Genomic DNA, 24,673 nt, shown 5'->3' on the forward strand with positions numbered 1-24,673 from the left:
AATATAATAATAAACGTGAATTCACTGTGTAATTGTGTAACTTTATTAGCATTAACAACATTTAGAGTAACATCCTCCTCTCTGCTCCTTAACGCTCTCTGGTCGCTATAGTAACACGTAAATATTTCTTTCAAAATAAGACACACAAGTTAATGGTAAAAACCCTGAAAACCATGAATTTCACCCCAAACCTCAACTCTTGCGGCTCGGTACCAAACGACTCACAGACCGGTACCGGTCCGTGGCCCCGGGGGTTTGGGACCGCTGGTGTAAGCCACGTCACTGCTGATTCCAGCTGCAATGAGCTTTTCAGTACAGCTCGTTATCATTGTGATATGGAACAAGATGATGGGGGAATTTCATCCATATTGCTCGATTAGAGGTGAAACGAGCTAGTGTCTAACCAAGAAAATTCTTCAAACGTAATAAAGATGGTATGAAAGTCAGGTTTAAGAACTTCCTGGTTGCCGTCTCTCTGTGTTTCTGGTCTCTAAGCTGGCAGACCACACCCTCTATTCAGCAGAGGCTTGCTGGCGCCATGCCGTGACTGCCTGGGGCTCCCATTTAACAATATTTTACATCAGATTGGTTAAACGGCTCAGCCCAGCACTGGCTAACATTTCATGCTGCTGCTGCTGGTCGTGAGCTAAGCTGACCCCAGGACACAGTTTGGCTGAGCACACCAGACTCTGAAGGGTTTAACCATTTGTTGACCTGAGTAAACCTCAAGGCTCAAATTAATATGGGCTTTACTAGGTAGCTGCAGGTGTTAAACTAACTTTTGGATAAAGTTTTATTTCGTATGTGTGCACAGTGCAGCTAGAAAAGCATTTCATTGTGTGCGTCTGTACTGCATCGGGACAGTAAAGCTAACGTTCTGGTTCAGGTTGGAAAAACTTAACCAGAGGATCCTGATAAGAAACAGAAGAGGTGATGACTAACTAAAGGGCTGATAAACCGAACACACAGCCCAGCTGGCCTCTCTCATCTTATTGAGACTTATCTCATGACCATAGAGCTTTAAAAGACGATCTTTTCTCTTCCTTAAAGGTACAACTTTAGTTTGTGCCTTTTTAAAGCAAACCAAATGTATACTGATACTCCACCCAAATCACTACAGCTGAAACCACCAATCTATTTTTGCAGCAACCGTTAAAGGAAACGAAATCATCATATTTATAGGAATCATTTCAAAAAGTAAAAGAGAAAAAAATGTGTACTTTATAGATTCTCAATGGAAAGATTTTTGTCTGTCTGTCATGATCACTTATGAAAGTATTTGTAATGTAGTGCCATGTGTGGTTACAGTGCCATAACCTCACTTCAGATTGTACTTGAGAGGGCCACCGGATTCTATTTTGCAGTTCATTTGAACATTTATTATTTTTCACATCGGTTGAATGGATGGATACTAAAAAGTCAAAAAGTCACAGAACAAAACAATCAGATTTGAGCAAATTCAGATATGTGCATATACACTGTATGTATATCAAAGTGCCATTTTAAGCCTTTATTCACATTTCTTATTAAATACATCATATTTAAAGTGTTTATGAAACACTGACGAAGGTCACACAGGCTGAAACGTTGTAACTGAATAAAATATTATGGTAAGCAGGACTGTCTGCCGAGGTGCTACTATATATTTTCCTCTCTGCACCTGTCATTGACTCAGTTGTGCAGAGTTTCCTAAAAAGAAAAGTGTTTATAAAATGAAACGAGGCACTTGGTGACATATTGCATGCGAGATGTCAGATCAGATTGCCGTGTGTGGCTAACGCTGGCAGCAGCAGTCTTCATGTAGGTTAAAGTCCACATGCTGGTGCAGAATGTGGTTGCTCTCTGGTCCAGTGGTTATTCTTCAGCTCTCTGTGACACGTACATTCTGCTGTTCGTTTTCTACATCAAAGCCGTGCAGGTTTGCTGGTTAGCACAGCTTACTTTGCACCCACAGCTCTGAGGGTGAGGGCAGCAGCTTTTCCACGTCTGGCCGTCCTAGTCACGCATATCCCCAAACAATGTGCCTGATAGGAAAAACTCATTTCACTCCTCTTTATAGAGTAACTTGAGAGTGTTTGATACAATCGGGTCTTTAGAAAGAGTTCTCTTGAGTTTTTGCACATGGGTGGCAAAATGACGCAGTGATTACCTCACTGCATGAAGGTACTGTGTCCAAGTTTCCTCTCAGCTTTTTTATAAGCCTCCTATAGTCACAGGCTTAAAAGGACTGGAAAAACTGTGATTAGTTGTAATTATTAGTGTGAATGCTTGTAAAAGCATTCACAGTATTGTTCTTCTAATCTTTATTCTTCTATTTTATTATCTATTCCGTACGTTTTTTGTACTCTATCTCCTTCAAAACCGTTCAACTTAGAAAAACCATTCAAACACCGTTAGATTCCTCTTCTTTTGGACATCACTGCTTCTATTTTTCTCATTTTTAACATTTATATTTTTAATTTTATTCAACTTTTTTCAACAAAAATTTCCCATGTATTTCAATGGAGAGACCCTTCAAATTCTCATTCAACTTACTCATTTTTAAACTCCTACTACTTCCACATACGTTGACATAGAGCCACCATTCAAACTTTAAAACGAAGACAAGACATTCAACTATTCAACTTGTATTTATCTTTTCAATATCTATTATACTTTTTCTTCAGTTCCAGTTTAAGTTTCATGATGTTTTTTCACCCGTTTCAGAGTTTATAATGGGTGTGTATGGGACGGAATGTTGGGGCTAGAGTGAGACAGCTCAACTGCTAGAGTGAGAGGAGCAAAAAAATTAATCTTAAACTCTTTTTTAAAACTGCTGCTGTGTCTGCAGCGTTTGCTCTACAGGTATGATTTTACCCTCAAAACGTAGCCATCGCTGTCCTCTTTCATCCAATGTGTTTATTATTGTACTAGGTGTTATGGTTCTTTCATAAATGTCACCAATGCACAGCCTCCTCCCTCCAACTCTTCCATAGACTCTAATGTTAAAATGGCTCAGAAGGTTCGTTTGAAAATCAGAAGAGCATGGTGTCTTTACACTGCCACCACGTCCATATAATAAACTCCACAGGCATGAAAACTGAGAATTCAGTAGACTAGACATTGCTGTCGCTCACGGTGAAAGAATTTCGTCAATACAACTTGTACTTTTCATTTGGGAACGATTTGTTTCGGCCTGACTTTTCTGTTCATTTTAAGCAGCAAAAGTGAGGTGCATGTCTGTGTCTGTGTGTATGGAGCCATTGGGTGCAGTCACTATAGCAACCAGGCTCACACCTGCCTGCTTAACGAGCTCTGCCTGCCACTGTCCCAAGATTCATCTTAAACACTTCTCTTTCAACTGCTGCTGTGTCCACAGTGTTTGCTCTACAGCCATCATTTTACCCTCAAAACGTCGCCATCGTTGTTCTCTTTCCAACACAGTGTCTTTGAAAGCTCAGAAATGTAAACTTTTTAAACTGTGTGGATCCAAGTGGAGGGATCACATTTTAGTCATTCAGTGATTTAAAGAATATGAACTTTTAATATTCATTCAGATGTTTTCTGACTCTAAATTTTCTTTTCTCATTTCTTAGGTTTTTCTAATTTACATTTAAAACATTTTCAGCTATTTTCCAACTTCTTCTCTGTGGTTGTAAGCTTTTAGCAGTTCAGCACTTTTGTTTTCAGGTGCAAATTTCTGTATTTTTCATCTCATTCAACATTTGTAACTTAAAATTCAGCAATTAATTCATTTCAGTGCATACATTCAGATTCAAGCATTCACACTGCAGTTTCTTCAGAAAATGCACATTCTAGTTGGGATTATTCTTTGTAAAAATGAGCTAAAAATCCTTTGCGGTCAGTAAGTGTGTGAAGACAGGAACCATGGAGGTCACCAGATGCTGAAGTTTCCCTTCTTGAGAAACTTGGCCCAACATTTACAGCAGCTGTCTCCAGTTGTTGGTTCCAAAATTCCTAAAGTTTTGATTTCAGGAAATTAAAAGTCTTTAATATGTTTAATAAGTTTATTTTTTAAATTTAAATCCAAACCCCCAAAACACTGTGACATAAAAAGATCTGTTTACTTAAATCTTTGTCTTATTGTTTGTTTGCTTTTTTGTAGAATTATTTCAAATGAATAACTGTAGATGTGCTCAAAATTGATCAAAACACTAGCATCTGTTCCTAAATCAAGTTGGAGACCCGTCTTTGGAGATGCCCTCTTACTCGCTTATACAGTAAAGACCTTTGCCCTCGTTTGGAGCCACAGCTCCAGCGCTGCAGTGTGTGTGTGTGTGTGTGTGTGTGTGTGTGTGTGGACACACTGCTGCCTGTGGCCGTCATGTCCGACACACTGAAGCAGAAGTGGAAAGCAATAGGAAGAGATTAACAAACACAAAGATGAAAACAGAGAAAGAGGCACTTGGTAAGCAGAGGGGAGGGAACGCATGGCGAGGGGCGGGTCTGAGTGAGAAGTTTAAAAGAGGTCAGACGGTGCTTCAGGGAACGCATGGCTAGAGTGTCAGTGAGAAGAGAGCAAAGGTAAATAGTGGAAAGATGAAGTGAGGAGAAGATGGAGGAATGGTATGATGCGGCAGAGGAGGAGGATCTCTTCGTTTCTCTCTGTGTAAACAGAAGCACAGCAGAGTAGAGGGGAGTTGAATCTCCTCCATAGAGGAATGTCTGGTATGGCTACTAAAGGGGGAGGGTGGACACGTGTGTGTGTGTGTGTGTGTGTGTGTGTGTGTGTGTGTGTGTGTGTGTGTGTGTGTGTGTGTGTGTGTGTGTGCGCGCGCGAGAGAGAGAGAATGTGTTAGGTCAGAGGAGGCAAAGTGGGAGAGGGAGTAGGGTTTGTTAATCTGAAGGGCCGAGACCTCCAAAGTAAATCACCGTTGAAGTTTACCTTTGAACAAAACAAGGCGTCAGCTTTGACAGAGACTCAGGAGCAGAGCAGCACTTAGTGCTAAGACACAGCAACTCTGATCAGCAGGCTGATGTGATCCAGCTTTGTCGGGCCAAGTGTGTCCGGTGCTGGATGGTTTGATGGTTGAGCTGATTACTGTGAGTTTGCTCGGCTAACATCATCTCAGAAGTTCCCTTAAATATAAATTATAATAAATATCCATATTAGTTTGTTTTGTTTTTTGTTTTTTCTGTTATTTGTTTGCCCACACCAACCAGATACCCATGGCCTTTCACTATCTCACATTTAGGGGTGAGGAATGTACCTCAAAACGTTTTCTGTGATTGCAGCAGCTGCTGTTGTGGCAGCAACAACAGCATTACAGTGCAAGACTACAGTGATAGCCAATAACTGAGGGAACTTATCCTTGTAACTGTTCAGGGCATGCACAATGTTGTCGCATTGAAATAAAATATTATTTCGTACCTTTAAGCCCTCCTTTAACACTGCATCAGTAATTTCCATCCACAGGTAGAGTATGACTAGTGAGTACTCCAGTGATATCTCCTCCTCACTTGCTTTCATAGCCTGATTGTACTTGACGATGTATTTTTGAGTGTCCAAAAAGGAACCAGGTGAGGGATGAGTTACTATCCCAGGTGAGTAGTTTTTAGCCATGAGCTCTGGGGAATCCCCGAAAGAACGAGAAGTTTCCTTCAAAGGGTGGCTGTGCTCTTAGAGATAGCGTGAGGAGCTCGGTCATTCGAGAGGAAGCTGGTTGAGTTGAATTAGGCGTCTGACTAGGATGCCTTTTGGACACCTTGTAGGCGAGGTGTTCCGAGCAAAACCTACTGGGAGGAGGTCCCGGATCAGACCCAGGACCCGCTGGAGGGAGTATATATGTTGGCCGGTTTGGGAAGAACTCAGTGTGCCCCCAGCCCTGGATGAGCTGGAAGACGTGACAAAGGAGAGGGAAGTTTGGGCTGCTCAGCTGAGACTGGTACCCCTGTGATCTGAACCCAGACAAGGAACATTGGATGAAAAACACTGATGGATGATGGACGGGGTGGCTGTAGCTCAGGAGGTAGAGCAGGTCATCTGCAGATCAGAAGGTGGTTTGATTCCTGGCTCCCTCAGTCTCCATGCCAAATATCCTTGAGCGAGATACTAACCCCCACTTGCTCTCTGATGCATACATCGGAGTATGAATGCGTATGAATGTGTATGTTAGCTAAAGCACTGACAAAGCATAGAGTGCTTGTGTGTATGGGTGAATGAGGCGTGTTGTATACAGCACTTTGAGTCCTCCAGGAGAGTAGAAAAGCACTATATAAGAATAAGAATCAGTCCAAAAAAGGCCACATCGGCACTAATAAATACATGTGTGTCATAAACGACTCCACTCAGTCACTTGAAGGTTAAAGAAAAGTCTCCTTTCAAACAGGCAGAGCTCCAGGATGACATAAATGAGGATTATTTGCTCTTTGTAAATTGTAGCCTGATTGCATGTAAATCTCTTTTGCAGCCATAGAGACCGAGAGCACGAGCTCAGGGGAGGACCTGCTTGTCCCCAGTCCTCCCTCACCTCCTCCACCACCTCGTATCTACAAACCCTGCTTTGTCTGCCAGGACAAATCATCAGGATACCATTATGGAGTCAGCGCCTGCGAAGGCTGCAAGGTAGGCAGCGAAACATAAGCACTTGAGTTTGGAAAACATGCACACTAAGCCACAATGCTCCTTCTGGACCATAAAACTTCAGCTACAGTTTGAAAGCCGACTTGAAATGGCAGCATATAGAGCAAGAGACCTCGGAGTATTTGCAGAAAGTGTCAGCAAAGAGGTCACGACCTTTATGCCACCCGAGGATCTATAAGCCTCTTGGCTTCATCTAATCCTGTAGAGACACACAAAGGATCTGTCTGTGCAATTAGTGTCTGCTTTGATATTGCTGTGTGTGTGTGTGTGTGTGTGTGTGTGCTTTGATGTGCTTGTGGTCAGACTCATGTTCTGTTAGACCTCCGCCCAGCAGCCCATCAGCTGAATGAGTCACTTCAGGATTACACTTGTTACAGTTGAAATAATTCTGCAGTTTTCATTCCAGTTCCAGCTCCTGCACACGCTCACAGCGCTTTCTGTTACCCTTTTTCTCAACATCTGTTTCTCTCTGTCAGGGTTTCTTTCGGAGGAGCATCCAGAAGAACATAGTGTACACGTGCCACCGGGACAAAGTCTGTGTCATCAACAAAGTGACGAGGAACCGGTGTCAGTCATGTCGACTGCAGAAGTGCCTGGATGTGGGCATGTCTAAAGAGCGTGAGTACGGGCGCAGGTTGATTTTTGTGGGTGTGTGGAAGAAAGGGAGCTTCTTAAGCAGGCAAATGCTTTAAGTTGCTTAGAGGTCTTGCAGTTTTACTCTTTGGGGTGGCTGTGGCTCAGGAGGTAGAGTTGGTCAGCTACTAATCAGAAGGTCGGTGCTTCAATCCCTGCATTTCAGACTTATGTGAATATTAGATAGGAAGCACTTACACAGGGTACAGGGGAGGTTGTGTTTATGGGGAAAGACTTTTCCTGACTTCTGGGCCTCTGCTGAATTCTAACCTTGTTGTTTGTCTCCCTCTGGTGGTCGTTCCTAGTTAACACATGGCCCTGAAAACTTTAGTGCTCCTGCATGTCTATGCTGGTTGCTTTTTCATATCATTTCATAATGCACAGCGTGTGAACCAAGAATCAAGTCAGTATGAATGTAGTAGATGTGATTATACTCATTTATTTCATGAAGAGGAAAACTTTCCCTTATCCTGGTCTGGAACAAATGCTGTTTGGCAGATGTTGCTTCCTGTTAAAAAAGAGAGTGGTGTTAACTGTAAGCAGCAGTTTGAGACATGAACCCCCGTTTAGTGTTGAGTCAATCTGCAAATAAAAAGAAACTTAATACTTTAGGACTTTTAGGGCTAATTCGTGAAACAGTCTCCAGGCTAGTTGTTTTCAGTCCATGTGCTAAGTGAAGTGGCAGCAGGCTTCGGTCTTATATTAAACGGGGAAGTATTTCAGATGTCTGACGTCTTACGGTGGATTGCAGATTCTTCATGGGGCTGAATGTTCTCAGCTAAATCCTCTCATCTTCATTTCCATTCCAAGTGGTGCGAAATGACCGAACAAAGAAGAAGAAGGAAGAGAAGAAGCAGCCCGACACAGAGCTCTACGTCCTGTCAGCAGACACGGAGCAGATGATCGAACGAGTTCGCCGGGCCCATCAGGATACATTCCCCTCCCTCTGTCAGCTGGGAAAATACACCACGGTACTCACACACACACACACAGGCGAGCGTATGTGAGTTCAAAAACTGAAGGTCAAAAACTGATTTTTATTTAATCGGCCTTTGGTTTCTCTTCTATCCTGCAGAGCAACAGCTCGGAGCAGCGCGTGGCTCTGGATGTGAGTCTCTGGGACAAGTTCAGCGAACTGTCTACCAAATGCATTATTAAGACAGTGGAGTTTGCTAAGCAGCTCCCAGGCTTCACCACCCTAACCATCGCTGATCAGATCACGCTGCTCAAAGCCGCATGCCTCGACATACTGGTGAGGATTTCCTGCAAGCTGCAATAAACAATTTCTCACAAACAGACGTCGCGGATGGAAACTGAACGCCTCTGACACGTCGGCCTCCGTTATAACAAAGAGTTACTAAACAGATAATGAATCCTTTTCCTAGATTCTGAGGATCTGCACCCGCTACACTCCAGACCAGGACACCATGACCTTCTCCGACGGCCTCACCCTCAATCGTACTCAGATGCACAACGCTGGGTTCGGACCGCTCACAGACCTGGTGTTCGCCTTTGCCAACCAGCTGCTCCCGCTGGAAATGGACGATGCAGAAACGGGGTTACTCAGTGCCATCTGCCTGCTCTGTGGAGGTACTGCACTGTGTGTCGCAGCAGTATGAGTGAAAGGAAAGACAAAGGAGACATACTGACACTGAAGCGATGCTTTGTGTTTGTTATTTGTTTTTCACAGATCGTCAGGATCTGGAGGAATCAGAGAAGGTGGATATTCTTCAGGAGCCGATGCTCGAAGCTTTGAAGGTTAGACATTAAGTTATTACTCGACTTCCATTCTTGAGCATAAACTTTGCTGTACAAAACTAACGTGTGCAGTTGAACAGATGTGCGTATCTGTGTCTCTGCGCTCTAAGCACAGTGTGTCTTTACTGAAGGCACAAAGCTTTAAAAGGAGTTATCTTAATAAAGTGACATTTGGCGCTCATGTTCATGTTAATCAGGACACACGCCACTTCACGCGGCGGTGTGACTCACTGATGCGCACTGATGGAGGAGGAGGAGGGAGAGAGTGTGTTCAGCTGACAGGATAGAGATTAGTAGCTGCCCACTTTAATGACATCAAACATCAGGTGGCTTCCTCCTGCTTGTGTTGGAACATGTGTTGAACTAGTTTCAGTGGAGAACAATGATTGGTCATGAAGAGCAAGAGAGGAATCCTGGATTTTACTTGTTGTAGTCAAGTAATCAGTTACTTCAATGCTACTGTATGACCCTAAATAACATTCTTTCCATTTATTTAAATACTTATTCCATCTATGGATGAATATTTTACTCCATGAAGACTTGGTGCTTCTTTCTTGGTTTGTCCGTAGTGTAAACTGCTCTTTGCATTTCTTTGGTTAAAGCTGTTTATTTGTGCCTGGAGAGTTTTAAGCGTACATCAGTGTTGATTAGAAAACAGTTGATGGTTAACTGCTGATGCACATTCTTAAACACTAATCTCAGGAGTGCTCTGACCGGCATCGTTCAAGCAGCTCCTGTTTGAATATCAAAGAAAATGTTGAGATGCTGCTTCATTTCAATTCAGTTCAGCTGTGTTTCTATTGCACCGAATCACCACAACAGTTACCAGTAAAGTAAAGATGCAACATTAACCCCACCAATCAGAGACCGGGCCTATCCTGATGTGCGCATTGGTTCGCCGTCCTGGGTTATGGGGCATTACGGTTAATCGGTTGTGTGTAAATACTTCAGTGTGTTACAGCGTGTATGAGTTTCATTCAATTGTTCCTACTAAACGTGGTGATATAGCCTCAAAATGATGTCTCAGTATCTGAAGAATATATCGACAACACAAAATACTGAAAAACATTTTCTTGATACTTGGAGTCTGCAGGCATCAGCAGTAAAGCTAAACGAAGGGCTTTTCCCAGTTAATCGCTCACTGTCATTGATGATGTGCTGGCAGCAGCAGCATTATAGTAGAAGTGTAGTGACACATAAGTAAGCACAAATAGAGCTAAAATGTGTTTTCCATGGAAAGTCACTAAAAACGTGTAGAGTGGTCCCTCGCTACAACGCGGTTCACCTTTTGCGGCCTCGCTGTTTCGCTGATTTTTTTTGTGCCATTTTGCTTTCCTTTTTTTTCTTTTTTTAACAGCACATTGTGTTCTGCATCCTGATTGGCTGTAGACCATTGTCAATCAATCTCGTGCTGTGTCTCCTGTCCAGTACAGAATGCGTTCAGCTTGTCAAATGTACATAAATCTTTGATTGCTAGCATTGAAGTCCTGCACTGTATGTTTGTAAGTTCCCCCCCCAAAAAAACAGCAATGTCAACTAAACATTTTGCACCATCAAAGACACCTGCGGGTTTGGTTTCATTCTATAATACTGGGCTTATTTTTCTACGAAGGTTTGAGTGTTAAACAAGAGAGAAAAGTGTGAAAGTGTGAGGAGTTTTACAGCCTTAAAACATCTATAATATTTGTAAGAAATAAAGCTGACTACTTCACGGATTTATTTTTAGAACGTAACTCCCGTGATAAACGAGGGACCACTGTACATGGGTATTATCGTGGATGATAACACCTCTTCCTAAGAACACACGAGCTTTCAGTAACTGTTATGAAAAACGGCGTCATAAAAGAATATGTTCATCACCTGTGTCTGTAGCTCTATGTGAGGAGGAGGCGGCCTGACAAACCCTGCATGTTCCCCAAGATACTGATGAAGATTACTGACCTCAGGAGCATCAGTGTTAAAGGTAACACATTTACACACACACACATTAACTGGCAAATACTAACCACTTGTGTTTGAAACAAACATTGTTAGAGCTACAGCTGGACTCATGATCTTTCTTATCTAAAATGTAATGGTGGTTTCCCAGCAGTGCATTATCCTTCATTAATATCTAAATTAAAAGTAAATGAATTTTAAAGTTTAAGAATTCATTCCTCCTGTGATGTTTTATTCCACCAAGGCCGTTATGCTGACCGTCTCTCTGAAACGTTTTCTCTTAGGAGCAGAGCGAGTGATCACACTGAAAATGGAGATCCCTGGCTCCATGCCTCCTCTCATCCAGGAGATGCTGGAGAACTCTGAGGGACTGGAGGGGCACGGAGCAGGGGGAGGAAAAGGAAGAGGAGGAGCCAGGAGGGAGGTGGAAGAAGAACCGGGAAGCTGCCGTTCGAGTCCGATGCACAAACCGGTCCATTTTCCCAGCCCGAGCCCCGTTCCCCGCTCCCCCTCCTCTCCTTCCCCTCCCTCCACCTGAGGCTCCACAATCTGCAAACAGCAGTAGAGGAACTTGAGCAGAGCATCTTGCTCCATGAACTTTCTGGGTTGTTGGTGACCTGCTTGGACTGCTTGTGTTGACAAATCATGGTTCTTGATGTTAAATGCAAAAAAGCCAACACATTTCTTTTTAATGATGTATAAAAAGCTGATGACATGGACAGACCGAACAGAATTCCTCGTGAGTCAGATTTCCTTCAGTGCAAAAAGTCACGTGCTGTATAGTTGGGAGAATTATTGTGTGTAATATAGTGTATATATCAAAGGCTGTGAAAAAAGAAGAAGCTGAGACTGAGACAGGCAAGAGGTTATTTTCCTAACTGTACATATGTAAATACTGTATTTTTCCCAGCACAGCTAACCAGCCTTCACCTCACCAACACAAATACACTTCACCTCCTCTCTTCTTACCGCTCACAAGGATAAATAAAAATCTTGGAGACTTTGTAGATCATCATCATCAACTTTGGATTATTTTCAGATTCAAGTCCAGCAACTTAAAGTAGCTTCAACAAACTGTGAAACACATGAGATTAGTTTTATATAATAATAACCTGTCTTCCCTGTTGGTGGACGTTATCAGCCAAAGCAGAGTTGATAGACGTGTCATCAGTGACATCACTAACATCTAAATGTTCAAGCTGTGTTTTGAGGCTGCAGTGGTGCCCTTGAAGCATTGTTACAACTGAATTTATTTTCAGTGGTCACCGTATGTACAGAATCACCAGTCAGATTAACTGTTTAAGAGGGTTACCATCTTTATGACAAAATAAAGCTTTAATTTAATTTAGTTTTTCCCCTGGGAAGTTCTGCTTCACACACCATGTTTGCCACTGCAGAATGCCCCCTAACTGCAGCTGGAGTCTGTGGCAGCACGTGGAAATATGCTATACAAAAAGCTGCCAAACAAATGTTCCATGTATGTAGGGAGGGCACTGGCCACTCTGTACAATTTGCTGCCCCCCCCAGTGGTAGACTGTGTTATGTTGGTAGTAATTCTAAAGAATGTGAGCACGAGAGAGGAAGACACCCTACAGTGGGTTTAAACATTAACTCAGGCACTCCTGGTTTGTATGCCAAACTTTGTTCATGGACTTTCTGGAACCTATCAAAAGAAAATATCATTTGTCCTGTAGAGGGCACTGCAGTAGAAACATGTTTTTGTCTATCAGTGCCCGGCTCCCTCACTGCTTTTTGCTCAGTTGTGTTTTTTTATTGTGTGCACCTCTTGATGTCACCGTATGTTTACACAGTGTTACTGCCTCACTACAACTTCCCTGCTGTCAGGTACAATTCATCTCTATTTCAGTGTCCCCTTTACTGTCTGGTGAGGCAACACTGGAAAGTCTCACATACAGAGCGTTCAATAAAGAAGCGTCACTCTCTTATAAATTGTGAAAATATGTGTTTTTGTGATGCAAAATGCTAGCAGGCAGGGTGTAGATGGAACACTATAACCAAGTGGCCGGCTTAGTATACACTGTGCTTAGTTTGGCCTGAAAGTCCTCAGGTCAAAATGGGCGCCGCCCCCTAGGATGGTCAAGAATGATGAAGCTAAGATACTGTGGGACTTAGAGATACAGACAGGCAAACTGGTGATGGCTAACCAACCTGACAGTAGTGATGGATAAGCACAGGAAGCTGTATTGATAGATGTAGCTATACCAAGTGATAGCAACATCAGGAAGAAGGAACATGAAGCTGGAGAAATACCAAGGGCCGAAAGAGGAGCTCAAGAAGATGTGAAGGCAACAGTGGTCCCAGGGCAAGTGGAGCACTCAGGGCAGTGACTCCAAACTGGGCGAGTGGCTCCAGCATATTGCAGGAACAACATCCGAGATCTCTGTCCAGAAGAGTTCAGGCTGTGGCTCAGGCGGTAGAGCAGATCAGCTACTGGAAGGTTGGTGGTTCGATTCCTGGCTTCCCCAGTCTGCATGCCAAATGTCTTTGGGCAAGATATTAACCCCAAATTACCCTTCATCGGAGTGTGAATGTGTGTGAATGTTTATTAGTTGTACTTGAGTTTAGAAGTGCTTGTATGAGTGCGTGTGAATGAGGCATGTTGTATAGAGCGCTTTGAGTACTATATAAGAATCAGTCCATTTACCATTTACCAAGAGTGCAGTCCTGGGAACAGCCAAGATACTGTGCAGGACCCTCCCAAGCCTCTGGTAGAGGACCCGAGCTTGCAAGATAAAGACTGGCCACAACTCGAGTGGGAAATTTATTAGACTAAATAACATCGCTGCTTCTTTAAATAAATAAAATAAAATAAATCTCAACATAATAAATAATTTATAAGCAACATGGAGTCGTGTCGTGTTCATGTCTGAACTTTGTCTGAGGCACAATTTAAAAACTTTTTTTGGTATTAATAAATATTTTAGAAAAAGAGGATAGGAAATTGGTATATCTGTCAAGATTAAATTCAGAGGTTTTTTAAAATTTAAAAAACAAACATCAGTCAATTTTAACAGACGGGGGCAGCATTTCATCAGAGCGCCTATCTAAACGTTTTCAGGTTTTCTGACTTTTAATGTTTCTTTTTAGCGCCATTATATAGCCAGTATAAATAAACATGTCAATTTAAGTCAGTTTTATTTATGTAGCACAATATAATAATAGGAGATGACCAAAAGTGCTTCCAAAGTAAACACATTTACATTGCAGGTCTACAAAAACCCAATTTCAGACCACAACAGTCACAAGAGAACCGGTTCTCTACAAGAACTAGTTCTCAATTCTCATCTCTACTAGTAAGAAATTAATAAGACAAATGTTCACAGTAGACGTAACAAAACCATGAAGCCTCAGATGTGAATAAAAGCAAGTGAAAACAGGTAACGGGTCTTTATAAAGCTATTTCTGAGTTGTTTGACAAGTTTTTATTGTGGTATTGCAGTCAATTCTAGACCCTGGGGGCAATAACAGCAAAGGACAAGGTGCCTTTAGCTTTTAGGTGAGAATGGGAAACTGTTAGAAGATGCTGCGAGGATGGTCTGAGTTACCTGAGGCAAAAATCTGTAGTTAAAAAATTGTGATAAATTGTATAGCTGAACCATAGAGGGGGTCTATAAACAAATTATATAATTTTGAATTCAATCGAAATTTCACAGGTAGCCAGTGCAATTGAGCTTAAATGGGAGTGGTGTGTTTTTCTTTGTACCACGCAGCGGGGTTTCGAACCATCTTCAATCAAAAAAGAGCGAAACTGGGCAATCCTGAGTTATAGTAGAGGTAACAAAGGTATGGATCATTTTTATAATGCCTTTAGTGCTAAAGTTTACTTTAATTTAGTGATGGTTTCTGATTGGGGGCAGCAACCCTCCACAAAACTACTGGTTTAATCGTTAAAAAGCAAGTAACTGTCCAAAAAAACTCCAACATTTTCTTGTTTTGCTGTCTGAGTGGTTAGCATTGTTGTCTCACAGCAAGAAGGATATAAACCATACTGCCATCTAAGGTCATCTGGGTGCTTCAGCTTCCTCCCACTGTCCACAAATATGCATGTTAGATCAACTGGTGGTTGTCTGCCCTGTGTCTGAGATCAGTGCTTTGTTCAATGAGGTGCTCTGCCTGTTGCAGGGCCCATGCCTGACAGGGGCTCCAGACAAGAGTAGAAGATTCAGTTTTGTTTTTTGTGTGAATATTATTGCCCTGTCAGCATAAAATAATGTTTACATTAAAACGTGTTTGTTTTCTAGCATTTTTTCATTTGTTTTTGGGAGCAAAGAATAAAATCCAGTCAGCTTCTGACCCCACATTATTTCATGACCCTCCTTATTTCATGTTTTGGTTTGGTCCACGTGCTGATTCAGAGCGCTAGAGCAGATAAAGCTGTTTGACTTTACCACTATTAGAAAAGAAAATAACGTGTTTATGTTTTTTAGCCAACATGTAATTGATCACAGATCAAACCTCTGGCTCAGGGCTAGATGTCCCACTCCCATCACCCACACCCACACTCTTGACAGTTAACCAGCCCCACCGATATCTGAAGATGTTCTTTTCTGTCTAAAATCTGTCTGATTGCTGGATGCCCTGTGGGAAGTTTTCATTTGCCTTCTATGCACATAATATATTATCATTATAACCCACATAAACAAAGAATTTTTGGAGAAGTGTGTATTTCACAATGTAATACTTTTAGGCTTTAGGTATGTCTTTCAATATTAAAGTGGTCGTGCCCACAGTGATATTTTTTCACACAGAATAATAGTGAACAACATGTATCAGGTAAAGACAGGTAGAGTTATCTGGTTGGTGAGAGTGGGTTCTAACTTTGTAATAGAGAAAATAGTGGAAAATTTGACCCTGCAAACCAACTTCGTGCTCCAGACAGGATGTGTTCTGTTGGTTAAATAAAGGTTAAACTGAATACTGAGAATACTTTATTAATGCCTAAGGAAATTATGTGGTTACAGTTGCTCCAAGACATTGATAGTAACAGACTGAACTAAATTAAATAATTCAATATACTACAAAGTTCAGAGAAGACAAAAGAAATAGCTCTAATATATACAAATAGCTCAATTATACTTAAATACTATATTTTGGGGGAAAAACATTGTGCTGTTCTTCATAAAACCACATCCACTCTCACATAGTCCGAGTTCAGAAAGCTCTGGGAAGCTTATAGTAATGCTCATCTCAGATCACTCCCTGGAAGTGCGGTTCTACCCACTTGCACATCTGCAGTGTGGGTTGGATCTCAAACACTGAATTATAAAACTGCACTTGAATTTGAAATTCACTTCACTGTAGGAAGGGAAAGGGGAGAAGTTACAAGGAGCCAAATCTGGCGAGTAGAGCCGGTGGTGAGCAATAATACCACTGGTGTGGTGTATTAGTGTCTGCCATGATGATGGTGATATATTTGAATTCGACAGTAGTCAAAAAATATTTTCATTTAGGCTTGTTTAATTTTTTTTCCTGTTTAGTGTCAATTTCTGGAGTGAGTATCTTTTCAGTTTGAAAATGGGGAACGTCATCTCAGTTTTTATAGGTTTCATATTTAAGTTTGTTTTTATTGTAATATTTGTGGAATTATGTTTTTGTACACAAAGTACATAAAGTACATCAAGCACCCAAAACCACCTTGCTTGATGTGCATCACTGTATCACATGTCTGAAAATTACTGAATAAGTCAAAAATGAATGGAGCATTTCTTCATCAAGTTAGAACGACAGTAGCATGATGAACCATTTCTTAAAGCAATATGCAGATAAGTTCTTTGCTGACTTTTCAAGCTTTCATCTAGAAAGAAGAAGTTGATCTCTAAAAGCAGCTTATTTTGCACATTTGTCTTCCTGATAATTAGCTGTTCTGCATTTTTTGACAGAAATGCAGAACAGATGGTATTTTTTCAGTACTATTAGGGTATTGTTGACTATGCTAAACTCGTAAACTGAACTGATGAAGTTATCATTATCTTCAGTAATCAGTTATCATTGTGGGTTTTGTTGATTTAAAAAGAAATGGATTATATTATGGATTACTTGTTACTTTTAAGGGGGGGAAATGTCCCAGCTGGCCAAAACTAAGACCAACATGTAGAATAGCAGAGGTAATGACTGCACTACCATTACACACACAAAGCTAAACAAGTAATATAATTATTGCTTAAACATAAATTTTCAGGAACAAAACAGAAAACCCAAAAACCACAGAGAGACTGTGTTGGTGTTTATGATCAAAGAAGAAAACATTTGTATCAGCTGAAGTGTTTAACTCTTTAACATATGTGACAACATGATTCTACTGTATCACATGCAGAGTAATCAGTTAAATTCTCCAAATCTCCCCAGCATTGAAACTGAGCATCTTCTGAAGCCAGCAAGAATTTGTAAACCCTCATGAAATACGCTACTAGTAGCTGCTAGCACTGTAAGACAGTTTTTAGCCTGTATTGTTTACACTGTGGCATATTGAAAATAGCAGCTATTGGCGGATTCTGTTATATATTCATCAACCTAAAATATCCTTGTGTTACTTTGATACTGAAGAAAATATTAAAGCTGTCCAATATTCAGGTAAGTATCTGTTTTACATTAAGCTTATTTAAGTTTATTTTGGGCTGATGATTCATAACACATACCATTATCTTTTGAGTGAGTCAATATGACCCTCTGTCTCACTCTAATATTGGTATAATATTTGTACACTATGGTAGCTTTACTGTTTCTCCTGATGTGCATCACTGCTCATGTAGCTTCAGATTGGTGATTGGTCATGTCTAAAGAAGCAGCAGCTACTTTCAGCTGCTCACTTATCCACAAAGGGTCACCACAGCAGGTAGCTCAGCGTATTTATGAACTGGATCCCCCTTTTTGCACAGCACCAAAAGGAATTTGTGTCCTTTTTTAGATAACGCTTCTGGAAACGTGGAGAAATTGTGAAAGTGAAACTGAAATTCTTGTTTTTTTAAAACAATTTATAACGTAGAATTTTACATGGACAAAATAGAAATGCAGCCATGGTCTCAGTCATTCATTGCACAACAATTGTAACTATTTATTGCTTTACACTGAAAACAACATGTGCTTTAATACATTCTCTGTTAACACACTGATGCATAGTTTTGATTCTTCCCTCTAGTCTCTTTTCTCTTCATGACATCTTCACCTGTTGCAGGTTGGTCCATTCTCCCATGTAGCAAATTCCTGTTTTTGTTCTGTGGGAAATATTTGGATTTTGAATCTTTGTTATATCTGTCTGACAGATAGTCAGATCAGACCTGCTGGGTCTGGGTCAATAATGTGGCCTGTTGAGGAACTGAAAGCTCTCTAACCGAGTGTTGACACAGAGCATTTGGGAAACATAACTGTGGGCATGGTGAAGATGCTGGTGTCACATGTTCAAGTAAGACGACTCACCATGAAGCATTAACAGCTCCTAAATAACTTGTTTAGCTTGTTATGTACTTTTATTCCTTCCCCAACAGGCTTACACAAGCTAATGAATCAGACTTATTACAAGCCAAACCAATACAAAGGTGTACTACGATGTCAGCTGGTCAGTTTATGACCGCTTGTTCAATCTCAACGGGTGGAACATTGACTCTGCAGCAGACCTGAGGCTCATCCAGGAAAAAACAAATATCGACTACAAACTCTGTTACCTTTAATATCCCTCAAGTGATTTTGTCACTTGAGGGATATTAATAAGGAGGAGATTAATGAGAAGGAGCCTGCAGCCTTGCTGCTCCGGCCGCAGGCTCCTTCTCATCACTCACCCAACATGGAAACACACTGAAATGAACGCAGTACACACAATTTATAACCCAGCACCCCATGAGGGGGAATCTGCCCCCAGACCCAGGAGATGGTTTAAAAAGTTAGTAAAAAGTTAGTGTTTAAAAAGTTTACCATCTTTATGACAAAATAAAACTTCAGTTCTGCTTCTAACACTGTCATATACTGGGTTGCCTGTGTCGAGCGGGTGGGGGTTGCGGCTTTACACCACCATGACATGCTTTGCGGCAGGGCTGTCTATGTGCAGTTTTTCTCTTAGCTGCCACACCCGTTGTTGTGCTGTTATAACCCATGCTGGATACATGTTCAATAAAGCAGCATCATAAGAAAGCTACTGAGTGGTCATTCTACATGGTGTCAGAAGTGACCCGGACCATCGCCGGAATTACGCCATAAGGGAGAAAACAACAGAATGGCTAAGTTTAATCCCCCGACAAGCTTCCCCTTCGATAAGCCGACGGAATGGCCCGACTGGAAACAGCGTTTCGAGCGCTACAGGATCGCAACGAAACTCCACAAAGACGAAGGACAAGTACAGGTGAGCTGCCTAATCTACGCGATGGGAAATGAAGCAGAGAACATTTACAAGTCACTCACCTTCGCCGCCGATGAAAGTCGTGACGACTTCCATCATCGCCGCCGATGAAAGTCGTGACGACTTCCCCGTCGTAATGAGGAAGTTCGACGAGTATTTTTTCCCGCAGAGGAACATTATACATGAGAGAGCATGTTTTCACCAGCGTGTCCAGCGGCCAGGCGAAATGGCGGAGAGTTTTATCCGAGCCCTGTATGACCCCTCAGAGCACTGTGAGTTTGGTGCATGTAAAGAGGAAAATATCCGCGATCGTATTGTGGTCGGGATACGAGACAAGGACCTCTCCCGCAGGCTACAGCTGATGAAGGACCTCACGTTGGCGCAAACGACCCAGATCGTCAGACAGTCAGAGGAGGTTGCAGCGCCGGTCAGCTTGCAGGGAGATGCGGGAGGCTCAGTACAGGAGGTACGGGATAAACGGAAAAGCATGGACTGGAAATCACAACAACAACAGCAAGGCAGGCTACCCGCGGAAAAAAAATGGGCGGGGCGTGACAAGAAATGCGGTAAATGTGGGAAGACACAGCATGCCAGGGATGAAAGGTGCCCGGCAGCAAAATCTGTTTGCCATGGCTGCCGAAAAATTGGACACTGGGCCAGGGTGTGTCGTAACACCAGATCAGTGAATGAGGTTACAGAGACAGAGAAAAGCGAGCAGGCCTCATATTTTCTAGGCTCAGTGTGTAATGCAAAAGGAAATAGTGAAGCATGGACTGTGCAGTTACTGCTAGACTCTGCCCCAGTAGAATTTAAGATTGACACAGGAGCAGATGTCACTATCATAAATGAAGACACGTTCCACACACTTGCTCATAAGAGAACACTAGAGCCTTCTAATCTCCCTCTAGATAGCCCCGGAGGAGAGCTGTTATGTCTCGGCTACTTAAAGGCCACAATAAGTTATAAAGGCAAAGACTACCTATCCAAGGTGTATGTGGTTCGTGGACGCAGAGTTAGCAACCTTCTCAGCCGCTCCTTGTCAGTGCAGATGAACCTGGTGAGAAGAATTGATGAAGCAACGATCACTGCCACCAGGAACCAACCACTTTACGGTGAACACGGAACACTAAAAACTGAACCAGTCAAAATTCAGTTAAGGGACGATGCTGTGCCATACGCGGTGCATACGGCACGCCGTGTGCCTTTCCCCATGCTGCAGAAAGTGAAGGAGGAACTACAAAGAATGGAGAACCATGGTGTCATTGAGAGGGTGACCCAACCTACTGAATGGTGTTCCCCAATGGTGCCTGTCTTGAAGAAGAACACAGCAAGGGCCAGGATCTGCGTTGATCTGACAAAACTGAATAAGTCTGTCAAAAGAGAGCGATATATCTTGCCTACCCCTGAGGAAACCATGTCCAGGTTGAGTGGGGCAACGGTCTTCTCCTCGCTGGATGCAGCCAGTGGATTTTGGCAGATCCCGTTGCATCACGAGAGTTGCAAACTAACGACATTCATCACGCCATTTGGCAGGTATTGCTTTAAGAGGCTGCCCTTTGGGATAACAAGTGCACCAGAGATCTTTCAGCGAAAGATGTTGGAGACCTTAGAGGGGCTCGAAGGTGTGGAGGTCTTTATGGATGACATCCTGGTCTATGGGGCCACCATGGAACAACACGACACCCGACTTGAGAAGGTGCTGCAGCGCATTGAGTTAGCCGGATTGAAGCTCAACCGAGAGAAGTGCTCCTTCAGACAGAGCCAGCTTCGCTTCCTAGGGCACCTGATCGACTATTCTGGGGTCAGGCCAGACCCTGAGAAAGTGAACGCCATTCTTCAGCTGCCGTCACCAGAAAATGTGCAAGAGCTTAAACGGATCCTAGGAATGGTTAATTACCTGGGCAGATATATTCCTGCTCTTGCCACAGTATGCCAGCCACTGTACGAGTTGCTTAAAAGCAAAAACAGTTGGACCTGGGGCCACCCACAGCAGGCAGCCTTCGAGAACATTAAGAGAGCGCTTACATCAGCACCTGTTCTTGCCTTCTATGATGTCAACAGACTCACAGCCGTATCTGCCGATGCCAGTAGCTACGGGCTTGGGGCTGTGCTGCTTCAGCTTCATGGCGCAGAGTGGAAACCTGTTGCCTACTGCTCAAGACGCCTCACGGAGGCTGAAACACGCTACGCACAAATCGAAAAGGAGTGTTTGGCAAGTGTTTGGGCCTGTGAGAAGTTTGATAAGTATCTATGTGGCTTAGATCGCTTCAGGCTTGAGACCGACCATAGACCTTTGGTGCCCCTGGTCAACAGCCGGGACCTTGACAATGTTCCATTGAGGTGTCAACGCCTCCTGATGAGGCTCATGAGGTACAAGCCGGAGGCCGTCTATGTCCCTGGCAAAACGCTTGTCATCGCCGATACGTTGTCACGGAGTCCACAGACTTGGGCTGAGGATGACACTAGCACTCACAGTGAAGTGGACTGCTACATAGCCACCGTGTTACAGGGCATTCCAGCGTCCCCAAGCCGAATGGAAAGCATTAAAGCAGCCACTGCAACGGATGTTGAACTACAGACTGTCATCACGTACATACGCAGGGGTTGGCCTGCATACGGAGCTAGTGTGCCATTGAATATTAAAGCGTACATGAAAGTGAAAAACGAGCTATCAGAGGCTGGCGGCCTGGTTATACGAGGCTGCAGAATTGTCATTCCAAAGTCACAGAGAACAGCCATTCTACACAAACTAAGGGCACCAAGGCCTCACCAAGTGCAGGGATAGGGCTAATTCATCTGTGTGGTGGCTGGGGCTCTCCACTGAGCTAAAGAATGCAGTGCTGCAGTGCCACACATGTCTGGTACAGAGGCCAACACAGACAAGGGAGCCGCTCATCTCCACACCTTTGCCGGATCGTCCATGGCAAAGGATAGCCCTGGATCTCTGTGAACACAACCGGAATAATTACCTTGTTGTGTCGGACTACTACTCACGTTTTCTGGAAATACTGCACCTACCATCCACGACCAGTGGCCAAGTTGTTCAGAAACTGAAGTCGACCTTTGCTAGGTTTGGGATCCCTGACGAGGTGGTGAGTGACAATGGCCCTCAGTTCTCCAGCTCTGAGTTCCAGGCCTTCGCGAGAGAGATGGATTTCGCCCACATAACGTCTAGTCCCCACCACCCACAGGGAAATGGTCACGCGGAGAGGGCAGTACAGACTGCAAAGAAAATCCTCCGGCACAATGACCCACTGATAGCACTAATGTGCTTTAGGTCTACTCCCTGTACCACTACAGGCTTCAGCCCAGCGGAACTTATGGGGAGGAAGATCAGGACAACCCTGCCTACCTTGGAGAAGAATCTTCAACCTAAATGGCCCAACAAAAGAGAGGTTAAACGAAGGGATGCTGGACAGAAGGCCAAGCAGGCGTTCTACTACGACCGCCGCCATGGTACTAAGCCCCTACCTCCACTCCATCCAGGGGATGCTGTCCTAACTAAGCTGGACCAGGAGAAGGCTTGGGCAACACCGGCCATCATCTCCAAGGAGAGCGTCACTCCGAGGTCCTATCTCGTTGCCACACCCCAAGGTGCGGTGCTGCGACCGCCGCCATCTCCGCCTCGAACCATCTCCACGGGCTATGCCACAACCCCTTCCAACACCCACTGTGGACACTGAGGAGCTGCCATCTCAGTGCGCTGGTGCGTCCACTCCAGAGACCCCACCTTTGGCCCCTAGTCTGGCCCCAACGCTTGCACCCACTCGCGCCGACGTCCCGGATCAGTTACGCACGAGGTGCGGCCGGGTACGCAAGCCAGTCAAGAGGCTGGATCTGTAGACACTGGGGTAATGGGAGAGAAAGAAGGACTGGGGAGTGGGAATGTTGTATTGTTGCTGTTTTGCACTTATGTTTTGAGCTGCAACCAATACTGCTGTTACCTGGTTGAGTTAATTACCTTAAAGGTTTACCATGTTTAATAAGTCCTGTTTTGTGGACACTGCCCTTCAGGCCGACAGTAAGCCAATTGTGCCCAGTCCTTAAGAGAACCGCCCAGAGGCTATTATAGTGTCACATGTTATCATTGTGTCGTTGCTGTTCTATTTGGGGTTTGTTATTGGAAATAACATGAAAAGGGGGGGAGATTTCATATACTGGGTTGCCTGTGTCGAGCAGGTGGGCGTTGCGGCTTTATGCCACCATGACATGCTTTGCGGCAGGGCTGTCTATGTGCAGTTCTTCTCTTAGCTGCCACACCCGTTGTTGTGCTGTTATAACCCATGCTGGATACACGTTCAATAAAGCAGCATCATAAGAAAGCTACCGAGTGGTCATTCTACAAACACCATGTTTGCTACTGCAGAATTCCCCCTATCTGCAGCTGGAGTCTATGGCAGCACGTGGAAATATGCTATACAAAAAGCTGCCAAACAGGAAGCAAATGTTCCACAGACTCAGCATCACTTTGTGGGACTGTTCTAAAGAAAATAATATCATTTGTCCTCTAGAGGGCACTGCAGTAAGTAGAAACATGTTTTTGCCTGTCAGTGCTCCTTTCTGCTCAGTTGTTTTTTCATTGTGTGTACCTCTTGATGTCACCGTCTGTTTACACAGTGTTACTGCCTCACTACAACTTCCCTGCTGTCAGGTACAATTCATCTGTATTTCAGTGTTGTCCCCTTTACTGTCTGGTGAGGCAACACTGGAAAGTCTCAAATACAGGATGTTCAATAAAGAAGCGTCACTCTCTTATAAATTATGAAAATATGTGTTTTTGTCTTTGGTAAATTCTGCTTTTCACAGTGATTTTATAAATATCTTTAGGCTGATACCAGTACAGGACTTTCAAAATCAGTACTGGGTGGTGGTCAAAGGTGTAGGAGAAGAAAATCTTTAAGTGGAAATAAACCAAATTCATATAAGGTATGTTTTGGATTTATGGAAGGACTACCAGATTACTGATTTGCAGTAATTACTGATAGGTGTAAAGAGACCAGTTTTTAGCACCCATCACCTCTGTCATTCAGCAGTATGCTGTGTGAGCTTAGTTTGTATGGAGCATCAGCCTTTTCCATCTATCCAACCAGTTTCTTCCATTTATCCAGTTCAGGGTAGGTGGTTGGAATCTATCCCGGCTGTCATAGTGTGAGAGGTGGGGTACCCCTTGTTTACTCTTTGGGCAAACAGGGTCAACTCTAACCACAGCAACAGAAGAAGTTGAAGTACAAAAATTTTCTTCAGTTCATTGAACTGAACTGAATTGAAGAAGCTTCTCGGATGAGATGTGAAACATCTTCAAGAAACTTGAAGAAGTCAAGACACTTTTCTTTCCAAGCTCCTTAGAATATGATGACCTGTTGAAGTTGAAGTACTTTTATTTGACATTTAAATACAAAGTATGATCACAAGTA

General features: G+C 43.1%; 1 protein-coding gene across 1 annotated transcript in view; it reads left to right on the top strand.

Annotated features, from left to right (window-relative positions):
- LOC146389215 (retinoic acid receptor alpha-B-like) overlaps nucleotides 1-13,578 on the top strand; it is a 22,134-nt gene extending 8,556 nt beyond the window's left edge. Inside the window, exons 2-9 of the mRNA XM_084926936.1 lie at nucleotides 6,411-6,565; nucleotides 7,060-7,201; nucleotides 8,027-8,187; nucleotides 8,292-8,468; nucleotides 8,602-8,806; nucleotides 8,907-8,974; nucleotides 10,847-10,937; nucleotides 11,197-13,578. Of these exons, the coding sequence (XP_084783062.1) occupies nucleotides 6,411-6,565; nucleotides 7,060-7,201; nucleotides 8,027-8,187; nucleotides 8,292-8,468; nucleotides 8,602-8,806; nucleotides 8,907-8,974; nucleotides 10,847-10,937; nucleotides 11,197-11,450 (1,253 nt within the window). The 3' untranslated portion in view covers nucleotides 11,451-13,578. The remainder of the gene's footprint in view (nucleotides 1-6,410; nucleotides 6,566-7,059; nucleotides 7,202-8,026; nucleotides 8,188-8,291; nucleotides 8,469-8,601; nucleotides 8,807-8,906; nucleotides 8,975-10,846; nucleotides 10,938-11,196) is intronic.
- The last annotated feature ends 11,095 nt before the right edge of the window (nucleotides 13,579-24,673 follow it).

This window comes from Perissodus microlepis, chromosome 4, assembly GCF_051167445.1.
Source record: "Perissodus microlepis isolate ML-2025 ecotype Zambia chromosome 4, ASM5116744v1, whole genome shotgun sequence".
NCBI classification, from domain to species: Eukaryota; Metazoa; Chordata; class Actinopteri; order Cichliformes; family Cichlidae; genus Perissodus; species Perissodus microlepis.